Raw genomic sequence first — 19,867 nt, 5'->3', positions numbered from 1 at the left:
CTTTTTGTTAACGCATCATTACCAAGGGTGAAGAGAGTTCTGGAGCTGACTGTAGGCCAGGCGTTGGCTCAGGAATGCACCACCTGTGTTGCATTTAAAATGCCCTTGACGATGGAAAAGAAAAACTGATGTTTAGTCGGTTGCATTCGTGCAAAAAGGAAAAAAAACAAAACAACAAACCGTGAAGAGTCTCATCCAGGGTGTGGATGTGAATTTGGGAATGATGGAGCACTGCAGAGTTTAGTATTCTACCTCATTTAAAACTTCTGATGCAGGTCCACAGCTCAGCAACTTCATGAAATTGAAAAAGGAAAAGCATAAATCTTCATAAGGTGTCTGGAGCTGCAGCCTTCCAGGATCGGAGTTAGGTATAGAAGGGAAACAGATGTGACTCAGACCGCCTGAGTATTGTTACGAGTTTGATTTTTCCCTGTTCAAGCCACGAAGTTCATTTTATAGGTTACGTTGTAACCATATTCAGAATATAAAACATCATTCCTTAGGAAATGGTACGTTTTGTAATATTTAATAATGTACAGTTTTGAATTCCTTGACATCAAACTGCTTTTGAAACAATTTTTTGTTTGTATCATAAAGTCATTATTAGTACAGCAAATTACAGAAACCGTGCAAGTGATAAAATATCAAAAGCTTTGTAATTATGATTTAATGTTTATTTTACAAAAGTGCTAATTCAGTAGAATATACTGCTGTAATATTAAGATAAGAGCAATTATGCTATCCAAAATGTGTGTTTTGCAGCAAACACTACTGCGTAAATATCACAGTTGATCATCTTGATATACTTGAACTTAATAAAATTACCAACATGATAAAATACAAAGAACACCTTATTGTGAGTTTTGTTATCAAGGCACAAAAAACAATGCATTATTATTATTATTTCTTATTATTATCGTCATTTAAACCAGATTTAATGTCATTGCTCTTTGGGGGCCTGTGAAATTTATAAGCCTCTAATCTTGTTCCAAATCAAAAAAACAAGACGTGTGGATTAAAGAAGGCTTTTCCCTTCTTAACACTTGTTCTGGTGTTTGGATTTTATGCCAAGGCAGAACTTTTAGGAGAACGCATCAAACCTGCTCTGTACATTAGAGCTTGCCTCGGAGGGATCCCACTACCGGCTTGTCGAAGCAGAACTCCGCCCACCAAGATGGACGTTCCAGAACGTTCTTTCCCTGCATGACAGCGGCCCACAAGTTCTTATAGAGCTGAAACACACAATACAAAATTATGATAAAGGATAATACACTTTATAAATTGTATAACGTGTTGCCATATTAAGTTCAACCTATTTTAAACATCTCCTGGAAAGTCAGTGATACACCCCTGCTAGGTTTGTGAAGCTAAATAAATAAATAAATAAAAATCAAGGAAAATCATGTCTGATCCTTTTTGTGTTATATAACAACAATCCAACAAGCACAGGAATGATACAACTTGCAATAACCTTGCTGCACAAGTAATTCAGCACTCAGTGTTTTTGGAAGAGTCTACCTATTTAGCACATCCTGATTTGGCAATTCTATTCGACTCTTCCATATAAAAATCCTCCAGATTTAGCAAATTGCGAGGGGATCTCCTGTGCACAGCCCTCTAAGTCATTCCATCTGTTTTTGATAGGATTTAGAGCTGGACTGTAATTGGGCCATTCCAAAATGCTGATCGTCGTCTTCTGACGCCATTCATTTGTTGACTTGGATTTGTGCTTTGAGTCATGCTGGAATGTTTTCATCATCTTCATCTGTCTAACAGAGGCCTGCAGGTTTTGTGCCAAAATAGACCAAGGTTTGGAACTGTCCATGACTCTTTCCATCTTGATTAGAACACCAGTCCCAGCTGAAGAGAAGCAGCTCCATAGCATGATGCTGCCACCACCATGCATCACCATGGGTGTCAGGATCTTTGGATGATAAGGGATCTTATTTTTGTTTTATTTTAAAGTACATCTTTTAGAAGGTCCTGGGTTTGAGCCCAGTGGCTGACAGGGGCCTTTCTGTGTGGAGTTTGCATGTTCTCCCCGTATCTGCATGGGTTTCCTCTGGATGCTCCAGTTTCCCCCACAGTTCAAAGACATGCGGTGAAGTTAACATGAGGCAGCCTTGGGCTGAAGTGCCCTTAAGCAAGGCACCTAACCTCCAACTGCTCCCCGGGTGCTGTAGCATAGCTGCCCACTGCTCTGGGTACGTGTGTGTGCTCACTACTTCAGATGGGTTAAATGCAGAGAGGAATTTCACTGTGCTTGTGTACGTGTGATAAATAAACGCTGTGTCCGAAATCACTCACTCATTCAATACTCCCTACTCACTATCTAGGGAATTCTATATAGAGGATTATATAGTGAGCTCATTGGTAAAATGAAAAGAAAAAAACCCACTTTCGAACACTACTCTGCTGCACCGTTATTTACATCATTACTGTTGCACAGTTAAAACTGCTGCATCTTTTAGTTCTTTTAAATCAAGGCTGAATACTTTCTTCTTTGCCGCTGGCTTTTATTAAATCCCGTTTGAGGGTTTTGATCAATTCCTCGCTCTGCACTGTAACTTATTCTTGTATTTTATCTGTCTGATTCTATTTTAGCTTTTTTCTATTTTCTTACTATCTTTAATTGTACTTGAACGTCCGTTTATAATGTGTTTCTTCCTCCGTCCATTCACCCCAACACACTTTCCTTCTATTGCTTGGTTAGTGACCATTGGTTGTACACTACTTTTCATGGTGCACTATATAGGGTGTAATAATTCTCACAATACTGTAGGGATGGATTGCCATGCCGTAGCCATAGTAACCATTTATGAACCATCTTCTCCCTTTCACTGTACAGCATTGAACACACCAATCCCTGTACTCGATGCCATGTTCCATCTCCGCCCATTCTTCTGACTCCCTGTAATGGTATTGGATACAGAGATGATACCGGATACCAAATACAGTGACGTCACGACTGTGCTTAAAACCCGCGGCAGAATTGAAATTCCTTCTCTCTAGCGGTGGGTTTCCAAGCGTGAAAGAGACATCGTGCATCTGTGCTAAAGAACAAAGAACAGAGAACGAGCTATTGATACCGGACCTTTAGCCAAAGTTTAATGTATTTGATCTTTGCATAGTTGCAATAATAACTGAACCGGTTAGTTACTGCAGCCCACGCAGTATTTTAAAGAGAAAAGGCGACCGGATCCCTTTTCCCTTTCGCAACGCTGACGAACTACAAACAAGATTCCTTCCAGATCATCGGACGACCGACGGGACACAGAAGATCTTCAGCTGACGAGCTGTGAAAGTAAAAGGAACAGAACTGTTTTCTCCCTGGACCTGCGCTCTGCGCTGTTGTCGGATAACCGACAGCGCACTTTCAGTCACCAAGCAAGAGCGATCTCAAGTAAGGCTGGCATCTGGGCAATTGTTGGTCTTAGCTGTGGCTAGTTAATGTGAAGAGTTGTTTATTTGAATTAATTCATGCTTTAAATGTACACATTTTGATTCACATGAAAGTCGGTCTTAGACCGCATGTTGTTTGATTTGCTTTGTTTACTATCTGTATTTAGTTAGATCGTGCATGCGTTCTCTCTCTCTCTCTCTCTCAACTCCCTCTGTCGCACTACACCCCTCAACATTGGGATTTCAGAAGTAACTAAGGATTGAGCAGAACTTGGGTTTAAGGCCTAGCCGAGACTAGTTTTTAAACTACAGATCCTTTGTCTCTCTCTCCCTCGTGTGCCCTCCTTGTTGCCCATCCCCTTTTAGGCGAGGCCTAGCACAAGGCTCGCGCATTCCATTCACATACTCTCACACACACACACACACACACACGATTTCCCTCTCACATTATAACATCCACTTGCCCCTACACTGTAAACTTGCATATAGCTTATTACTTCTGGTCACCATTAGTGCCTTAGTTATCATCATATACACTACTGATTATTACTTGTATACAGTACATTGTATCACCATTTATATTGAATTACTCCTTGGCTGCTATTGTTGCTATATCTGATCAGTATTAGTTTGCTAATTCGTGTCAGCTATTTCAATAAATGGTATCTTTGGAATAAACTGTGTCCTGTCTATTGCTACAACATTCACTGAGTGCCAACCTCTGCCAAACAAGTATTCTAATTGCCTTCGCCCATTTGGTTGTTATATGAATGTTATAGATCTAGAGTAAACGTGTTACATTAGAGCTACAATACTCACTAAAACTATAGCAACATCACTAAGTTATTCCATTGATTTTAATAGTTTAGCTATAAACTATTAGACACTTCAATTAATGATTAATGAATTTATGAGACTGATTTGATAAGCCTATTGCACATACAATACATTCGAACAGCACTACAAAATGGCGAACTCACTATATAGTCCACTACAGAGTGAGTAGTGAGTGATTTCGTTCTTCTTTTTCTTCTTCTTCGAATTATGCCCAAGAAGTGCTACCTTATGGCCCTTTTCCACTACCCTTTTTCAGCTCACTTCAGCTTGCTTCAGCCCAACATGGCTCGCGTTTCGACTACCTCAGAGCAGCACGACTCAGCTCGCTTCAGCCCTACTCAGCACCCAAAACTCGCACGGTTTTGGAGTAGGGCTGAAGTGAGCCCAACCGAGCTGAGTGGGGCTAGGGGCGTGAGGAGACACTCCCCTGCACACTGATTGGTGAGGAGAAGTGTCCTCACATGCCCACACACGCCCCGCGAGCACGCTGGGATCTGTAAACACCGTAAACCCGGAAGAAGAAGAATTACGACATTATGCTCCTCGCCTCATCTATACGCTCTTGCCAGTATCTGTTGGCGTTGTCGGTGACAACAAGCCACAGAGCCAAGACGAGCAACACTAACGACTCCATGTCCTCCATGTTTATTGTTTACTATTCGGGTTGTGAGACTACCGCTTAAAAGGTCACTGATGTCACTGTTTGCGCCGCCGAACGACATCACGTAACGTCCACCCACTTTCGCTAACTCCACCCAATGTGTCCACCCACTTCCAGCCAGCACGGTTCAGCGCGGTTGTTAGTCGAAATGCAACTCCAACAGCCCCACTCAGCTCGGCTCAGCCCAACTCAGCACCGCACGGCTCAGCCCCACTCAGCTGCGTTGGTAGTGGAAAAGCACCAATAGTCTCATAAGACCATAAAGTTTGCTACATGGCTTGGGGTCATTTAGGATGGCTTGGATTTTTTTTTCTTTTTTTGGAAGAAAGGGCTTCCAGCCAGTGACCCTACCCCCATATTCCAGACAGGTAAAGAATAAAGTGTTGTTACATGCAAAGAGTGACCAATACGTGTCTTGTCATCAGTTTTGTAGGTATGTGGTGATGACCTTCATGGTGTAACATCTAATATTTTGGAAATTCTTTCGTAACCCTCTCCTGATCAATACCTAATGAAAATGAGACCCTGTACATGCTTTGTTAGTTCTTTGAAACCAAAAAGATGTGAAGAAAATCCGACAGAAGCAGCTGATCTTTATTTTCAGTTCATCAGAATCACTTCACTGATGACAAGTGGATGAGAATTACTTTGAACACGAGTTTGAAAGTGGTTAGTGAAATCCGAGCACAGTCACATGCCCCATGATAAAAGGATGTGCGCGCTCCCCCCAAAATGAAACATTTGTTTTCCCACTTTTTACAATTGAAAATTTTATTGGTTACTATATAAAAACATTAAAGTGCATATCACGGGTGAATTCACAAGCAAGATCAATGTAATTCTCCTATTTTATATTAAACTTTGGTCAAATATCTGTCATATTTTGCGCAATTTTTTAATCTTGCGCAATACCAGAAAAATTCAGTTGAAATCAAGCCATTTGAGGCGAATTGGTCCGCCTCTGAAAAAACTTGGCATTTGGATTTCCTGGCAAACATTGATTTTCGTGACGTCGCGTGCGGGACGCCTCCCTCTGAATCCTACGCCAGCGCTGGTTTGTTTATGAGAAAACGACCTGGTGGTTTTCTGCAAATTTCTTCAACATTATCATGTAATTATTAAAATGGTTAACAGATGTATTGTAGGAGGGCGTAGCAACACCAATCTTGATGGGATTAGTACTCATCGTTTCCCAGAAGACCGGACAATGAGAGAGAAATGGGAGCGCTTGGTCTCCACAGGCTGTGCACTGAAACCGTGCAAAGCTCGCGCAGCCTGCTGGCGCTTCCGCAGGTGACGTCACGAATCTGGCTCCAGACTCCCTTGGGATTTTTCCAGATGCGTTTTGTTATTTTATTTTTTTTCTGCTGTAGACAGATGGCCTTGTGCAAAATTACCCTTCTGGATGAGTGTGTAAAGGGACATTCTTTCATATAAAAAAAATGAAATTGGTCCAGAATATGCACTTTAAAAGGAGGAAACAGATCTGGCATGATGTATCTTGATTTCATGTTTTACATCACAAAACCCTGCAATTTTAACAGAAGACATTTTATCTACTGCATGTTTAACGAAACATCTGTTGTCTACCCCAACAAAGTTTACACAAGCACTGTTTCAAGCAGGCTTCAATCAAACAATGCTGTCTAGTTTATGTACATTTTTTTTAAAGAAATCCCTTTTACAGGAACTTTGAAGAGACGAGTCAGAGAACTGGCCCGATGCCACAATGAAGAGTAATTTTCCTGTAAATACTAACTCGGCCATAAACAAGGCTAAAGTGTGTGAGACCGGCCAGTGGAATTACTGAATAGGGCCAGTGTAGTGTGTGTTTTTCACTGTTTTGTTAAATGTCTGGGTCTCACACTTCAGACTTTTAATAAAAGAATGGCCTGTTTTCGTTCCCTCTAACCTTGCGAGTTGAACAGGAACAGCTCGACGCTGTGAGAACTAATTAAAATCTGGAGCTAACATAACAGAAATTAGAATCATTTTTCTGCAGGAAAACATTTAATTTCCTTGATGGCACAGGGTCAAGAAATATTCAAAACTAAATTCAGTAATAATGCACTTGTTCTGTTCGAAAACATAATACTGTTGTTAATCTCCACTAATATTCATAGGAAATATTCAACTTGCAATAACCTTTTCTCTAAAAGTGTGTGCAATTGTGCATTATAACAGGTGTGTGTGTGTGTGTGTGTGTGTGTGTGTGTGTGTGTGTGTGTGTGTGTGTGTGTGTAAAGAGAATGTATATATGAGACACACATTCTCTTTTTGATTCCAACACCTAGATACTGAACTTGATCTCACACCCCATCACCACAACCACACCTTAACCCACCTACAGATCATTTAAAACACACACACACACACCCCTCCACATTTATTGGCACCCCTTGTAAAGATTAGTAAAAGAGGGTTAGGAAAAAAATAATCCCATTTTAGTGAAATATCTTCATCTCACACTGAAAAAATGAGAAAGCCAACCTTCAACTGAAAAATTTATTTAGAGAAAAACAAATCCTTCACCAAAAATAATAATTTTCAACAAAAACACATGCGCCACTATTCTTGGCACTCCTGGAAATGATCGTGAACACCATTCAACTGAAGCATGTTTTCCATTTAAATTTTACATCTTTGAGTTGATTGGAGTGTGTAGGAACTTTCAGGTTATAACTAAACTAAATGAAGTTTGTTGACCTTCAAGAAGTCAGGGAATGGTTGTAAAAAATGGCTACTTGCCTGAAAATGCCCATTTGTACTGTTAGGACAATAATAAAAAAAAGTGGACACCAACTGGAACTGTTACAAATGTGCCTAGAAGAGGACTCAAGCTTATTTTTCCCCCCACGAACAGTGAGGAGGAGGGTAAAAGAGCCAAAAAAAAAATCCCCAAGGATCATTATTGGTGAATTACAAGACAAGAGTCCTCGGAGAGCACAATATCTCCCGCTACACTATATTGCAAACAAAACTGCAATATGCGTATTACTGTCCTATAACAAAGCCTTTTGCCAAGTTTTGTGAAAGTCTTCCAAAATTTGTGAGAGGAGTTGATTTCAGAAGGTGATAACTCTTTCTGGGATGGACAGACGGACGGACTTCGCCATGACATAATCCCCCTTTGGGCCCTTCAGCCAGCGGGGGATAAAGTAAAATTTGAGGGTTTCCAAGTCTCCAAAACCACCATCAGATGCCATCTTCATACCAACAGATTATTTAGAAAGTATGCCAGAAAAAAGCCTTTTCTGTCAGTTAACCATAAATGTAAGCACTTGGAGTTTGCAAAACGCTACTACAACTTTGACGGGAACAGTGTTCTCTGGTCTGATGGAACAAAACTGGAGCTTTTTGGCAATAAACACTCAAGGTGGGTTTAGTGTAAAAAGAAGGATGGCTATAATGAAAAGAACCTGATCCCAACTGTAAAATATGGTAGAGGTTCTATGATGTTTTGGGGCTGTTTTTCCTCCAAAGGCCCTGGAAACCTTGTTAGGATCCATGGCAACATGGACTCCATGAAATATCAGGACATTTTAAATCAGAATCTGGTTGCCTCAGCCAGGAAATGAAAACTGGGTCAGCACTGGATCTTCCAGCAGGACAATGATCTGAAGCATATGTCCAAATCAACAGAAAAATGGTTCGCTGACCACAGAATCAAACTTCTGCCCTGGCCATCTCAGTCCCCTGAGCTGAACCCCAGTGAAAACCTGTGGGCAGAGCTGAAGAGGAGAGAGCACAAGAGAGGGCCTCGGACCCTGGATGATCTGGAGAGATTCTGTTCAGAGGAATGGTCTCAGATGTCCTGCTTTGTATCTCCAACCTTATAAAATGTTATAGGAGAGTGCTGTTTTACTGCCAAAGGCAGGTTGTACAGAGTATTAATTGTAGGGGTGCCAATAATGGTGGCAAACGTGTTTTTGTTGAAAATAATTATTTCTTCTTATTATTTCAGAGGATTTGTTTTTCTCTGAATAAATTTACTGCATTTAAAGGTTGGATTTTTCTCATTTTTTCAGTGAGAGATGAAGCGACTTCACCAAATGGTGGATTTTTTCCCCCCAAACCTCTGCACTAATATTTATAAGGGGTGCCAATAATTATGGAAGGCACCATCAAAACCTGTGTGTGTGTATAAATAAATAAAAATATGACACCTGACTATGGAAAAAGATTTTCTACAGGATTTTGGCTCCCACTTTTAAATGAGAGAATTCTGCCGTCTCCTTTTGGCATTTAAAACCAAATGACACACACAGAGCAGAGTACAAAAAAAGAAGTCTGGAGAAAATGAATGACCCGTAAAAACCAACAGTCTACAGCCTTTGGTAAAGAAAATGGCTTTTAAAACTGCATTGGTGGCATGCTGGACTACATACTCGTCTCGTCTCGTCTCGTCTTCTTCCGCTTATCCAGGACCGGGTCGCGGAGGCAGCAGTCTAAGCATGGAAGCCCAAACTTCCCTTTCCCCAGACACCTCGGCCAGCTCCTCGGGAAGAACACCGAGGCGTTCCCAGGCCAGCCGAGAGACATAGTCCCTCCAGCGTGTCCTGGGTCTTCCCCGGGGCCTCCTCCCGGGGGGACATGCCTGGAACACCTCCCCAGGGAGGCGTCCAGGAGGCATCCGAAAAAGATGCCCGAGCCACCTCAGCTGGTTCCTCTCGATGTGGAGGAGCAGCGGCTCTACTCTGAGCTCCTCCCGAGTGACTGTGCTTCTCACCCTATCTCTAAGGGAGCGCCCAGCCACCCTGCGAAGGAAACTCATTTCAGCCGCTTGTATCCGCGATCTTGTTCTTTCTGTCATTACCCAAAGCTCATGACCATAGGTGAGAGTCGGAACGTAGATCGACTGGTAAATTGAGAGCTTCGCCTTTTGGCTCAGCTCCTTCTTCACCACGACGGACCGGTAAAGCGACCGCATCACTGCGGAGGCTGCACCGATCCGCCTGTCGATCTCACGCTCCATCCTTCCCTCACTCGTGAACAAGATCCCGAGATACTTAAACTCCTCCACTTGAGGCAGGACTTCTCCACCAACCTGGAGAGGGCAAGCCACCCTTTTCCGGTCGAGAACCATGGCCTCGGACTTGGAGGTGCTGATTCTCATCCCAGCCGCTTCACACTCGACTGCAAACCGCCCCAGTGCATGCTGAAGGTCCTGGTTTGAAGAAGCCAACAGGACAACATCATCCGCAAAAAGCAGAGATGAAATCCTGTGGTTCCCAAACAGGATTCCTTCCGGCCCCTGGCTGCGCCTAGAAATTCTGTCCATAAAAATTATGAACAGAACCGGTGACAACGGGCAGCCCTGACGGAGTCCAACATGCACTGGGAACAGGTCTGACTTACTGCCGGCAATGCGAACCAGACTCCTGCTCTGTTCATACAGGGACCGGACAGCCCTTAGCAAAGAGCCCCGAACCCCATACTCCCGAAGCACCCCCCACAGAATACCACGGGGGACACGGTCGAATGCCTTCTCCAGATCCACAAAGCACATGTGGACTGGTTGGGCAAACTCCCATGAACCCTCGAGCACCCTATGAAGGGTATAGAGCTGGTCCAGTGTTCCGCGACCAGGACGAAAACCGCATTGTTCCTCCTGGATCTGAGGTTCGACTATTGGTCGAATTCTCCTCTCCAGTACCCTGGAGTAAACTTTCCCTGGGAGGCTGAGAAGTGTGATTCCCCTGTAATTGGAGCACACTCTCCGGTCCCCTTTCTTAAAAAGAGGGACCACCACCCCAGTCTGCCACTCCAGAGGCACTGTCCCCGACCGCCACGCGATGTTGCAGAGGCGTGTCAACCAAGACAGCCCCACAACATCCAGAGACTTGAGATACTCAGGGCGGATCTCATCCACCCCCGGTGCCTTGCCACCGAGGAGCTTGCAAACTACCTCAGTGACTTCGGCTTGGGTAATGGACGAGTCCACCTCTGAGTCATCAGCCTCAGTCTCCTCAGTGGAAGACATGACGGTGGGATTGAGGAGATCCTCAAAGTATTCCTTCCACCGCCCGACAATGTCCCCAGTCGAGGTCAACAGCTCCCCACCCGCACTGTAAACAGTGTAGGCAGAGTACTGCTTCCCCCTCCTGAGGCGCCGGACGGTCTGCCAGAATTTCTTCGAAGCCGACCGATAGTCCTTCTCCATGGCCTCCCCGAACTCCTCCCAGTTCCGAGTTTTTGCCTCCGCAACTGCCCGAGCTGCAGCGCGCCTGGCCTGCCGATACCCGTCGGCTGCCTCAGGAGTCCCGGAGGTCAACATGGCCCGATAGGACTCCTTCTTCAGCTTGACGGCATCCCTTACTTCCGGTGTCCACCACCGGGTTCGGGGATTGCCGCCACGACAGGCACCGGAGACCTTGCGGCCACAGCTCCGAACAGCTGCATCCACAATGGAGGTAGAGAACATGGTCCACTCAGACTCAATGTCCCCCGCCTCCCTCGGAAGCTGGGAAAAGCTCTCCCGGAGGTGGGAGTTAAAGACCTCCCCAACAGAGTGCTCGGCCAGACGTTCCCAGCAGACCCTCACCATACGTTTGGGCCTGCCAGGTCTGTCCAGCTTCCTCCTCCGCCAGCGGATCCAACTCACCACCAGGTGGTGATCAGTTGACAACTCAGCCCCTCTCTTCACCCGAGTGTCCAAGACATAGGGTCGGAGATCAGATGACACGACTACAAAGTCGATCATCGACCTCCGACCTAAGGTGTCCTGGTGCCACGTGCACTTATGGACACCCCTATGCTCGAACATGGTGTTCGTTATGGACAAACTGTGACTAGCACAGAAGTCCAATAACAAAACACCACTCGGGTTCAGATCGGGGAGGCCGTTCCTCCCAACCACGCCCCTCCAGGTGTCACTGTCATCGCCCACGTGAGCATTGAAGTCCCCCAGTAGCACAATGGAGTCCCCAGTCTGAGCACCCCTCAGTACCTCTCCCAGGGACTCCAAGAAGGCCGGATACTCTATACTGCTATTTGGCCCGTAGGCACAAACAACAGCAAGAGCCCTCTCCCCAATCCGAAGGCGCAGAGAGGCGACCCTCTCGTTCACTGGGGTAAACTCCAACACATGGCGGCTGAGCTGGGGAGCTATAAGGAAGCCCACACCAGCCCGCCGCCGCTCACCACGGGCGACTCCAGAGAAGTGGAAAGTCCAGCCCCTCTCGAGGAGCTGGGTTCCAGAGCCCAAGCTGTGCGTGGAGGTGAGCCCGACTATCTCTAGCCGGTACCTCTCAACCTCCCGCACAAGCTCAGGCTCCTTCCCCCCCAGCGAAGTGACATTCCATGTCCCAACAGCCAGCCGCTGTGTCCGGGGATCAGGTCGTCGAGGCCCCTGCCTTCGACTGCCACCCAATCCACACTGCACCAAACCCCTACTGCTACCTCTGTGGGTGGTGAACCCACAGGAGGTCGGGCCCACGTCACCTCTTCGGGCTGAGCCCGGCCGGGCCCCATGGGCAAAGGCCCGGCCACCAAGCGCTCGCATACGAGCCCCAACCCCGGGCCTGGCTCCAGGGTGGGGCCCCGGCTGCGTCCTACCGGGTGACGTCACGGTCCTGGATTTTTTCTCCATAGGGGTTTTTTGGTGAACTGCTCTTGGTCTGGCCTGTCACCTAGGACCTGTCTGCCTTGGGAAACCCTAACAGGGGCATAATGCCCCCGACAACATAGCTCCTAGGATCATTCAAGCACACAAACCCCTCCACCACAATAAGGTGGCAGTTCTAGGAGGGGGACTACATACTATATAAGACAAAACAAGAAACACCATTCTTAAAGATTTTACAAATTTCTCTGCTGCACAGGTTTTTCCAAAAATCCCAATCAGAGGAAGGCAGGAGATGTGTGTGTGTGTGTGTGTTTTCCCAGCTGAGTGTTGAGCAATACTAGGTCTCTTACCTCACCATCAGCTTTGCCAATGGGTGAGTTCAGAATAAAGTCAGGAGGAGCGATTACATCAACCAAAGCCACAGCATCATCTTTGAGCTAGCAGGAATAAAGATCACAATCAAATCAGTCTAATATGAAAGCTATTATGCACCTATTATTTATACTTTTATATATATTGTAGTGTGTGGTTTTCGGCTGACCTGTCTACAGAGACTGAGGATAGCATTCTGTATGAAGTCAGCTGGCTGTTTTCCAGACAAATAGCCTCCTAGACAAAACAGCAAAATTATTCCCCATGAGTTCCACGTGACTGATGATTGAGAAGGTATAAAAAGGCGTACCTTGGTAGAGAATGGCCATGTGGTTGGTGAGGGTCCAGAGCCCGTACAGAGCACACAACCTCCTCAGAACTGATCGGACACCTGGTGGAGTTTGGGCATTCCTAGTTATATCATGGAAGCGCTGCAGAACTGTGTGCTCAATGTAGCTTATCGCCAATGAGCGACAGTAATACACCTGTATACAGGCAAAAATGAAGAGAGAGAGAGAACAGATCCAAGTGAACAACTTTTGCAATTCCTTAAACCATGGCTCTAGTCATATATATATTACAGGGCTCGAAATTCACAGTGGTCCGGTCGCCCGAGGCGACTTAATTTGTCATTTGGCGGGTAATTCCTGTCACTAGCCAGCCCGGCTGGCTAGTTGAAAATAAAAAATATATATGAAGCGAAGATTCAGACTAGGGCTGTGCGATATATCGAATATACTCGATATTATCTCCGAAAATTCTGTGAGAGATACATATAATTATTATATCGTACCTATCGAGTATTTTATGGTCATCTGCCGACTTGCGTTTGTTTCGTGTTTGTTGCGTTTGTTTAAAACCTTTTCCGGCGGTTTTCTCCCTGTCCCTCAGGCAGTAACGTGAGAGGCTGCCTAAGGGTAAAACAAAAATAACGTCACACACTCGCCAACCAATCCCGGGCGACATCTCGGTGCTGAAAGGAACTTGCGGGAAGATTTTCTAGTTTCGGTTTACAGCGCTGACTCAGTTCGTGCAATCGCTGGTGTTGCATAGGCTACCGTGTAAGCGCTGGCAATTTCAGCGGCAAATTAAAAATGGAAGCGGACGAATCTGGCATTTTTTTGGATATCGCGAGGAGGACGTGGAACAGCAAATACCAATTTGTAAAGTGTGCAAAAAAAACAGTATCAAAATAGTCGGGTCTTGAAATAAATGCACATTAGTCATGAACAATGGTAACTACTCTCTTTTGCGTTATTTTTGACAGAAGTAAAATTCATACATGAACAAATTTTGGCTAGTTGATTTTCTGTTTGGCTAGTTACTTTGGAAGGTAACTAGTCCGGCTGGCGAAAAAAATACATGAATTTCGAGCCCTGTATTACATGTCCATTTTTATTCTATCCACATTCACATGCTCTGATTGGCTACTCTACTACGAGGCCATCAGCTCATATACCATGAGTAGAGAAAAACAAAAATAGCGGAGCATGTTGTTGAACCAACTGAGGACAAAATAAAAACTCTACTCGAAAACAAAACTCCAAAAAATCAAGTATTTAAAGGAAACAGAAATAGATAAACGAATACAGTTCCCTCCCCAATAACTCCAGCCCAATCAGTGCTACTGTCATTGCACCAGTTTGTTTACATTCTAAGTGGAAATGATTTTGTCGGACGTTTTGTATAAAGCTTTTATTTATCGAATTTGCAAAAAATAAGAAAAATGCTCCGTTTCTCAAAATCCAGTGAATGTGGATATAATAAAATAGTTATTCCACTCAATCTTGTTGTACATGGCTTATAGCCAACTTGGTGCTACGCGCCTCATCGGCTATCAGCTCATGCATGACTCGATTTCGTGGAATAACTTAAGTAGACACATGTATAACACACTGCAATGAGAATCAGCCCTCTGAAACAAGAGAAAACAGCACTGATTCATTGTCAGGCTGAAAGTTGAAAACAGCTGATAATGTCACACACAAGGTCTGGGTGGAGTATGGTCATTTTGAAAATTTTATTAGTCTTCGACATTGTGAGAGGTGATGAGGTGGGATTTAAAAAAAAAAAAACACCATTTGCAGTCATTTGGCGAGAAATGGTTTGTTTTGTAGACAGGGAGTCTGGCGCATGAAAACAAACTGAAGTCAAGCAGAAGGGAGGAGGAGGCGGGTGTGGCGTAACATGTGGAATTAGGCACACATTGGGTGGAGTTGGACAGCCTCCAGATATTTAAAACTCTTGCTATTGCGTCATAGATTCATGCAGCCCCTTGCATATCTTACCGCACAACCAGACTTCTAAAACCCAGGTCCAGGGCACACCCGATATTTTAAATGTGCCGTTACTACAGTAACACAAGACTTTAATCCACCCCAAATGTGACTGATGCAGATACACTACCGTTCAAAAGTTTGGGGTCACTTTGAAATGTCCTTATTTGTGAAAGAAAAGCACTGTTCTTTTCAATGAAGATCACTTTAAACTAATCAGAAATGCACTCTATACATTGCTAATGTGGTAAATGACTATTCTAGCTGCAAATGTGTGGTTTTTGGTGCAATATCTCCATAGGTGTATAGAGGCCCATTTCCAGCAACTCTCACTCCAGTGTTCTAATGGTACAATGTGTTTGCTCATTGCCTCAGAAGGCTAATGGATGATTAGAAAACCCTTGTACAATCATGTTAGCACAGCTGAAAACAGTTGAGCTCTTTAGAGAAGCTATAAAACTGACCTTCCTTTGAGCAGATTGAGTTTCTGGAGCATCACATTTGTGGGGTCGATTAAATGCTCAAAATGGCCAGAAAAATGGCTTGACTATATTTTCTATTCATTTTACAACTTATGGCGGGAAATAAAAGTGTGACTTCATCTCATCTCATCTCATTATCTCTAGCCGCTTTATCCTTCTACAGGGTCGCAGGCAAGCTGGAGCCTATCCCAGCTGACTACGGGCGAAAGGCGGGGTACACCCTGGACAAGTCGCCAGGTCATCACAGGGCTGACACATAGACAACCATTCACGCTCACATTCACACCTACGCTCAATTTAGAGTCACCAGTTAACCTAACCTGCATGTCTTTGGACTGTGGGGGAAACCGGAGCACCCGGAGGAAACCCACGCGGACACGGGGAGAACATGCAAACTCCACACAGAAAGGCCCTCGCCGGCCCCGGGGCTCGAACCCAGGACCTTCTTGCTGTGAGGCGACAGCGCTAACCACTACACCACCATGCCACCAAAAGTGTGACTTTTCATGGAAAACACAAAATTGTCTGGGTGACCCCAAACTTTTGAACGGTAGTGTATGCACCGCTTTATCTTCAGAAATGTGAAAACACAGTGCAGAACTCATTAAGACTTTCTGGAATGTTCCTCTGTTATATTCATAGGTGCTTATGGCAATGTTCTGTGATAAAGAAAACTAGCAAAAAAGCTCCGCAGGACTTCTTCATAATATCAAATGAATGCGTTGACTGAATCTTTGAAATGTCCAGGTTGAACATATTTGCCGTTTTGAAGCCTACATGAAACCACTTCTTTTCAACAGTGAACATTGTGTTCGATGTTTTACAGGTATAATTATCTGACAGATCTGGATTACCTTTTCACCTGAAAGTTTGGTTCACTTGGTTGAGCAGGAAAGTGGCTTACAAACCCATGTGTGGTCTCGAACACCAACCTCTGGTCCTTTTGAAACCTTACTTGAAGCGAAGTCAATCTTTTTTGTTTACAGGTGAGTAGCTTCAACTAAAAAGCTTCAAACTATCAACCAGTGCTGCACAAAAGTAAAGAACTACGTTAATAAAAATAATGAAACACTTAATAAACAAGACAGGAATATGCACCCTGCGAGGTACTTCAACTCCTTCACTTGAGGCAGTAACTCCATCCCAACCCGGAGGGAGCACTTCACCGTTTTCCGGCAGAGAACCATGGCCTCAGATTTGGAGGTGCGGACTTTCATCCCAGCTGCTTCACGCTCGGCTGCAAACCGTCCCAGTGCTTGATGAAGGTCAGACAACTCTGAAGAAGCCAACAGAACCACACCATCTGCAAAGAGCAGAGATGCAATTCTGAGGTTCCCAACCCGGACACCCTCCTCACCCCGGCTGTGCCTTGAGATCCCATCCATGAATATCACAAACAGGATCGGTGACAAGGGGCAGCCTTGGCAGAGTCCAGCTTTTGACTTACCAGTCAATCTACGTTTCAACCCTCACCTATGGTCATGAGCTTTGGGTAGTGACCAAAAGGATGAGATCGCAGATACAAGTGGCTGAAATGGTTCGGACATCTGATAAGGATGCCACCTGGGGACCTTCCTTTGGAGGTTTTCCAGGCAGGTCCAACTGGGAGGAGACCTCGGAGAAGACCCAGAATATATATATAAATCATCTGGCATGGGAGCGCCTTAGGATCCCCCAAGAGGCACTGGAAAACGTTGCTGGGGAGAGGGACGCCTGGAATACCCTGCTGCCACCGTGACCCGACTTCAGATAAGCATAAGAAAATGGATGGAAGGAATATGCACACCGCCAAAGTGACGGGTCGAATCTGTGCAACTGAAAAGGAATTCATGTGTAAATACGAACTTGTGATGCAACTATGAATAATAAAAATATAACAGACATGAAATCTGCTTGTCCCGGCCACCAATAGTTTGATTTGTCCACCCCGAATCGATAACATCTGAAATAAAGTTTAATATCTTTCGATACGGCGGCACGGTGGTGTAGTGGTTAGCGCTGTCGCCTCACAGCAAGAAGGTCCTGGGTTCGAGCCCCGTGGCCGGCGAGGACCTTTCTGTGTGGGGTTTGCATGTTCTCCCCGTGTCCGCGTGGGTTTCCTCCGGGTGCTCCGGTTTCCCCCACAGTCCAAAGACATGCAGGTTAGGTTAACTGGTGACTCTAAATTGAGCGTAGGTGTGAATGTGAGTGTGAATGGTTGTCTGTGTCTATGTGTCAGCCCTGTGATGACCTGGCGACTTGTCCAGGGTGTACCCCGCCTTTCGCCCGTAGTCAGCTGGGATAGGCTCCAGCTTGCCTGCGACCCTGTAGAAGGATAAAGCGGCTAGAGATAATGAGATGAGATGAGATCTTTCGATACCTTTCATACAGTCAAAAGTATGGAGTTAAATATTTTATTACTGACTGCTGTTTAACATGGCTTATTATACCAGAACAGTGTTACTTCGCATGCTTACCTACAGGGTCTACTTACCCAATGATCACCTACTGCTGTTTTTTTTTTTTTGTTACACCTGTGTAAGCCAGTGACGTGCGGTCAGGGGCGGCAGGTGAGGCAGGGCCTCACCGGTCATCATCCAGCCATCATGAGATGTAATGAATGCAAATAATGATAACAATAAAGATTTGTCCAATCATCTGTGCTATATATGCCATTTCTGTATGATTCAAATAATTCCAATCATTTTTGCGATCAAAATCGCCGTATTTGCCCATTTCCTATTCAATTGCAGCGAATATGCAGCGACGTGAGGCAGCACCAAGCCGTGCCTCACGTCAGATTGCGCAATCCCTTGTTAACTGGGTTGAGCGCGTGCCTTTTGCTTACTCTGTGTATGCTACCAACGTAATGCTGTATTAAAATGTTTTTTATACATTGTAGACATGTGTATAATATGTCCTCACTTTCCTTATAATATGTAATGTTTTCTATGTATGTGTATCACTTATTTAATGTTAAAAATTTGACATAAAGCCGCACTGAAAAGACATGTGGTGAGGCAGGCAGTAGCTCTGCTGCAGTGCAGACGGCGTACGTGAGCTCAGTTATTCTTGTTTGGTGGTTGCTTCTTCTCTACGTCATCACGTAAAGTTTAATTTGGACTGTTGGCTTGTTCCGATTGACTACAACAAATTAATGGAGGATGTAATAGCTCAACTGAAAGGTTTCTCAAAGTTGGGACTTTCAAGGAAAACGGGACGTGATAAAGAATGGACGGCCGATGCCGGAGCTAAAGGAATTACTTCAAAGGACTGGGCAGAAGATAACCCGATCGTTTCAAAGTGAGTGGTACAACCGAAAAGATTGGCTGTGTGGCTGTGCTACAAGAAACTGCCTTTTCTTGAAACTAATCGGTATTTGGCAAATATTTTGGTGCATATTTGAAAATCTGATTTTGAAAAAAAGTCAGTGCCTCACTAGCCACAAACCTCACCGCACGTCACTGGTGTAAGCAATATAAATACACTGATACATGTGTGTCTCTGGGGTGTATGTGAGACAGATTAAAGTGTACCTGGCTGTTGTTGCGTGCCTCAAAGTCTTCCATCCCCAAAGCTCTCTGCTCGCTCAGCTTCCTCTGACTCTCCCCCAGCAGGAAACATACCAGCCACTTATATGCTGCCAGAGGCACTGGACCATGGAAATAAAAAAAATAAATAATAATAATAATAATAATAAAAGTACATAAAATGTGCTTTGATTTGAAATACAAATTATTGCTTAAAAATACAGCACATTTTGGGGAGCAAGTTGATGTGGTCTGACTTCTACAATAAAAAGCTACGCATTATGAACGTTTCTTATATAGCCAGATATGACAGTACAACTTTATAATGTTAATAACAGCGTAAAGCAGAAATGAGGAAAACCAAATGCATTGTGACTTGAAGAGGGAGAGAAATGCTAATGATAATGTTGGACACAGGTGGTGATTGTACAGCTGCTCTGGATTTGATGAGGTATTTGGCATATAATTCACTACATGAACAAACTCGCATACACCCATGAGGGATCTGGAACTAGGATCATATTATAAGCTTACATCTTATCACTAGAGTGTGAAGGAGTCAACGATGAGGAACAGAGATAAAGAAAAAGGCCTAGAGGAAAACAGAAGCTCAAACTAGCCTGCCATATATTCATCTGTTTCCCTCTCAACTGTTTCATAATCATGGATTTTATTTTTTTGAACACCACCAACTGATTCCTGCAACTAGGTCCAGTATATGAGTGATTCCATGCTTATGGGTACTGAAATGGGGACATGAA

General features: G+C 44.4%; 1 protein-coding gene across 3 annotated transcripts in view; it reads right to left on the bottom strand.

Annotated features, from left to right (window-relative positions):
- Positions 1-639: 639 nt before the first annotated feature.
- acox3 (acyl-CoA oxidase 3, pristanoyl) overlaps positions 640-19,867 on the bottom strand; it is a 55,266-nt gene continuing 36,038 nt past the window's right edge. For all 3 annotated transcript variants that reach the window (XM_060914449.1, XM_060914621.1, XM_060914537.1), the window contains 5 exons: positions 19,113-19,228; positions 13,150-13,324; positions 13,009-13,076; positions 12,818-12,904; positions 640-1,232 (listed from right to left, as the gene is read on the bottom strand). In XM_060914449.1, the coding sequence (XP_060770432.1) occupies positions 1,113-1,232; positions 12,818-12,904; positions 13,009-13,076; positions 13,150-13,324; positions 19,113-19,228 (566 nt within the window). In that variant the 3' untranslated portion in view covers positions 640-1,112. The remainder of the gene's footprint in view (positions 1,233-12,817; positions 12,905-13,008; positions 13,077-13,149; positions 13,325-19,112; positions 19,229-19,867) is intronic.

Source organism: Neoarius graeffei, chromosome 1 (genome assembly GCF_027579695.1).
Source record: "Neoarius graeffei isolate fNeoGra1 chromosome 1, fNeoGra1.pri, whole genome shotgun sequence".
NCBI lineage: Eukaryota > Metazoa > Chordata > Actinopteri > Siluriformes > Ariidae > Neoarius > Neoarius graeffei.
This window is presented reverse-complemented; position numbering and strand designations above follow the sequence as displayed.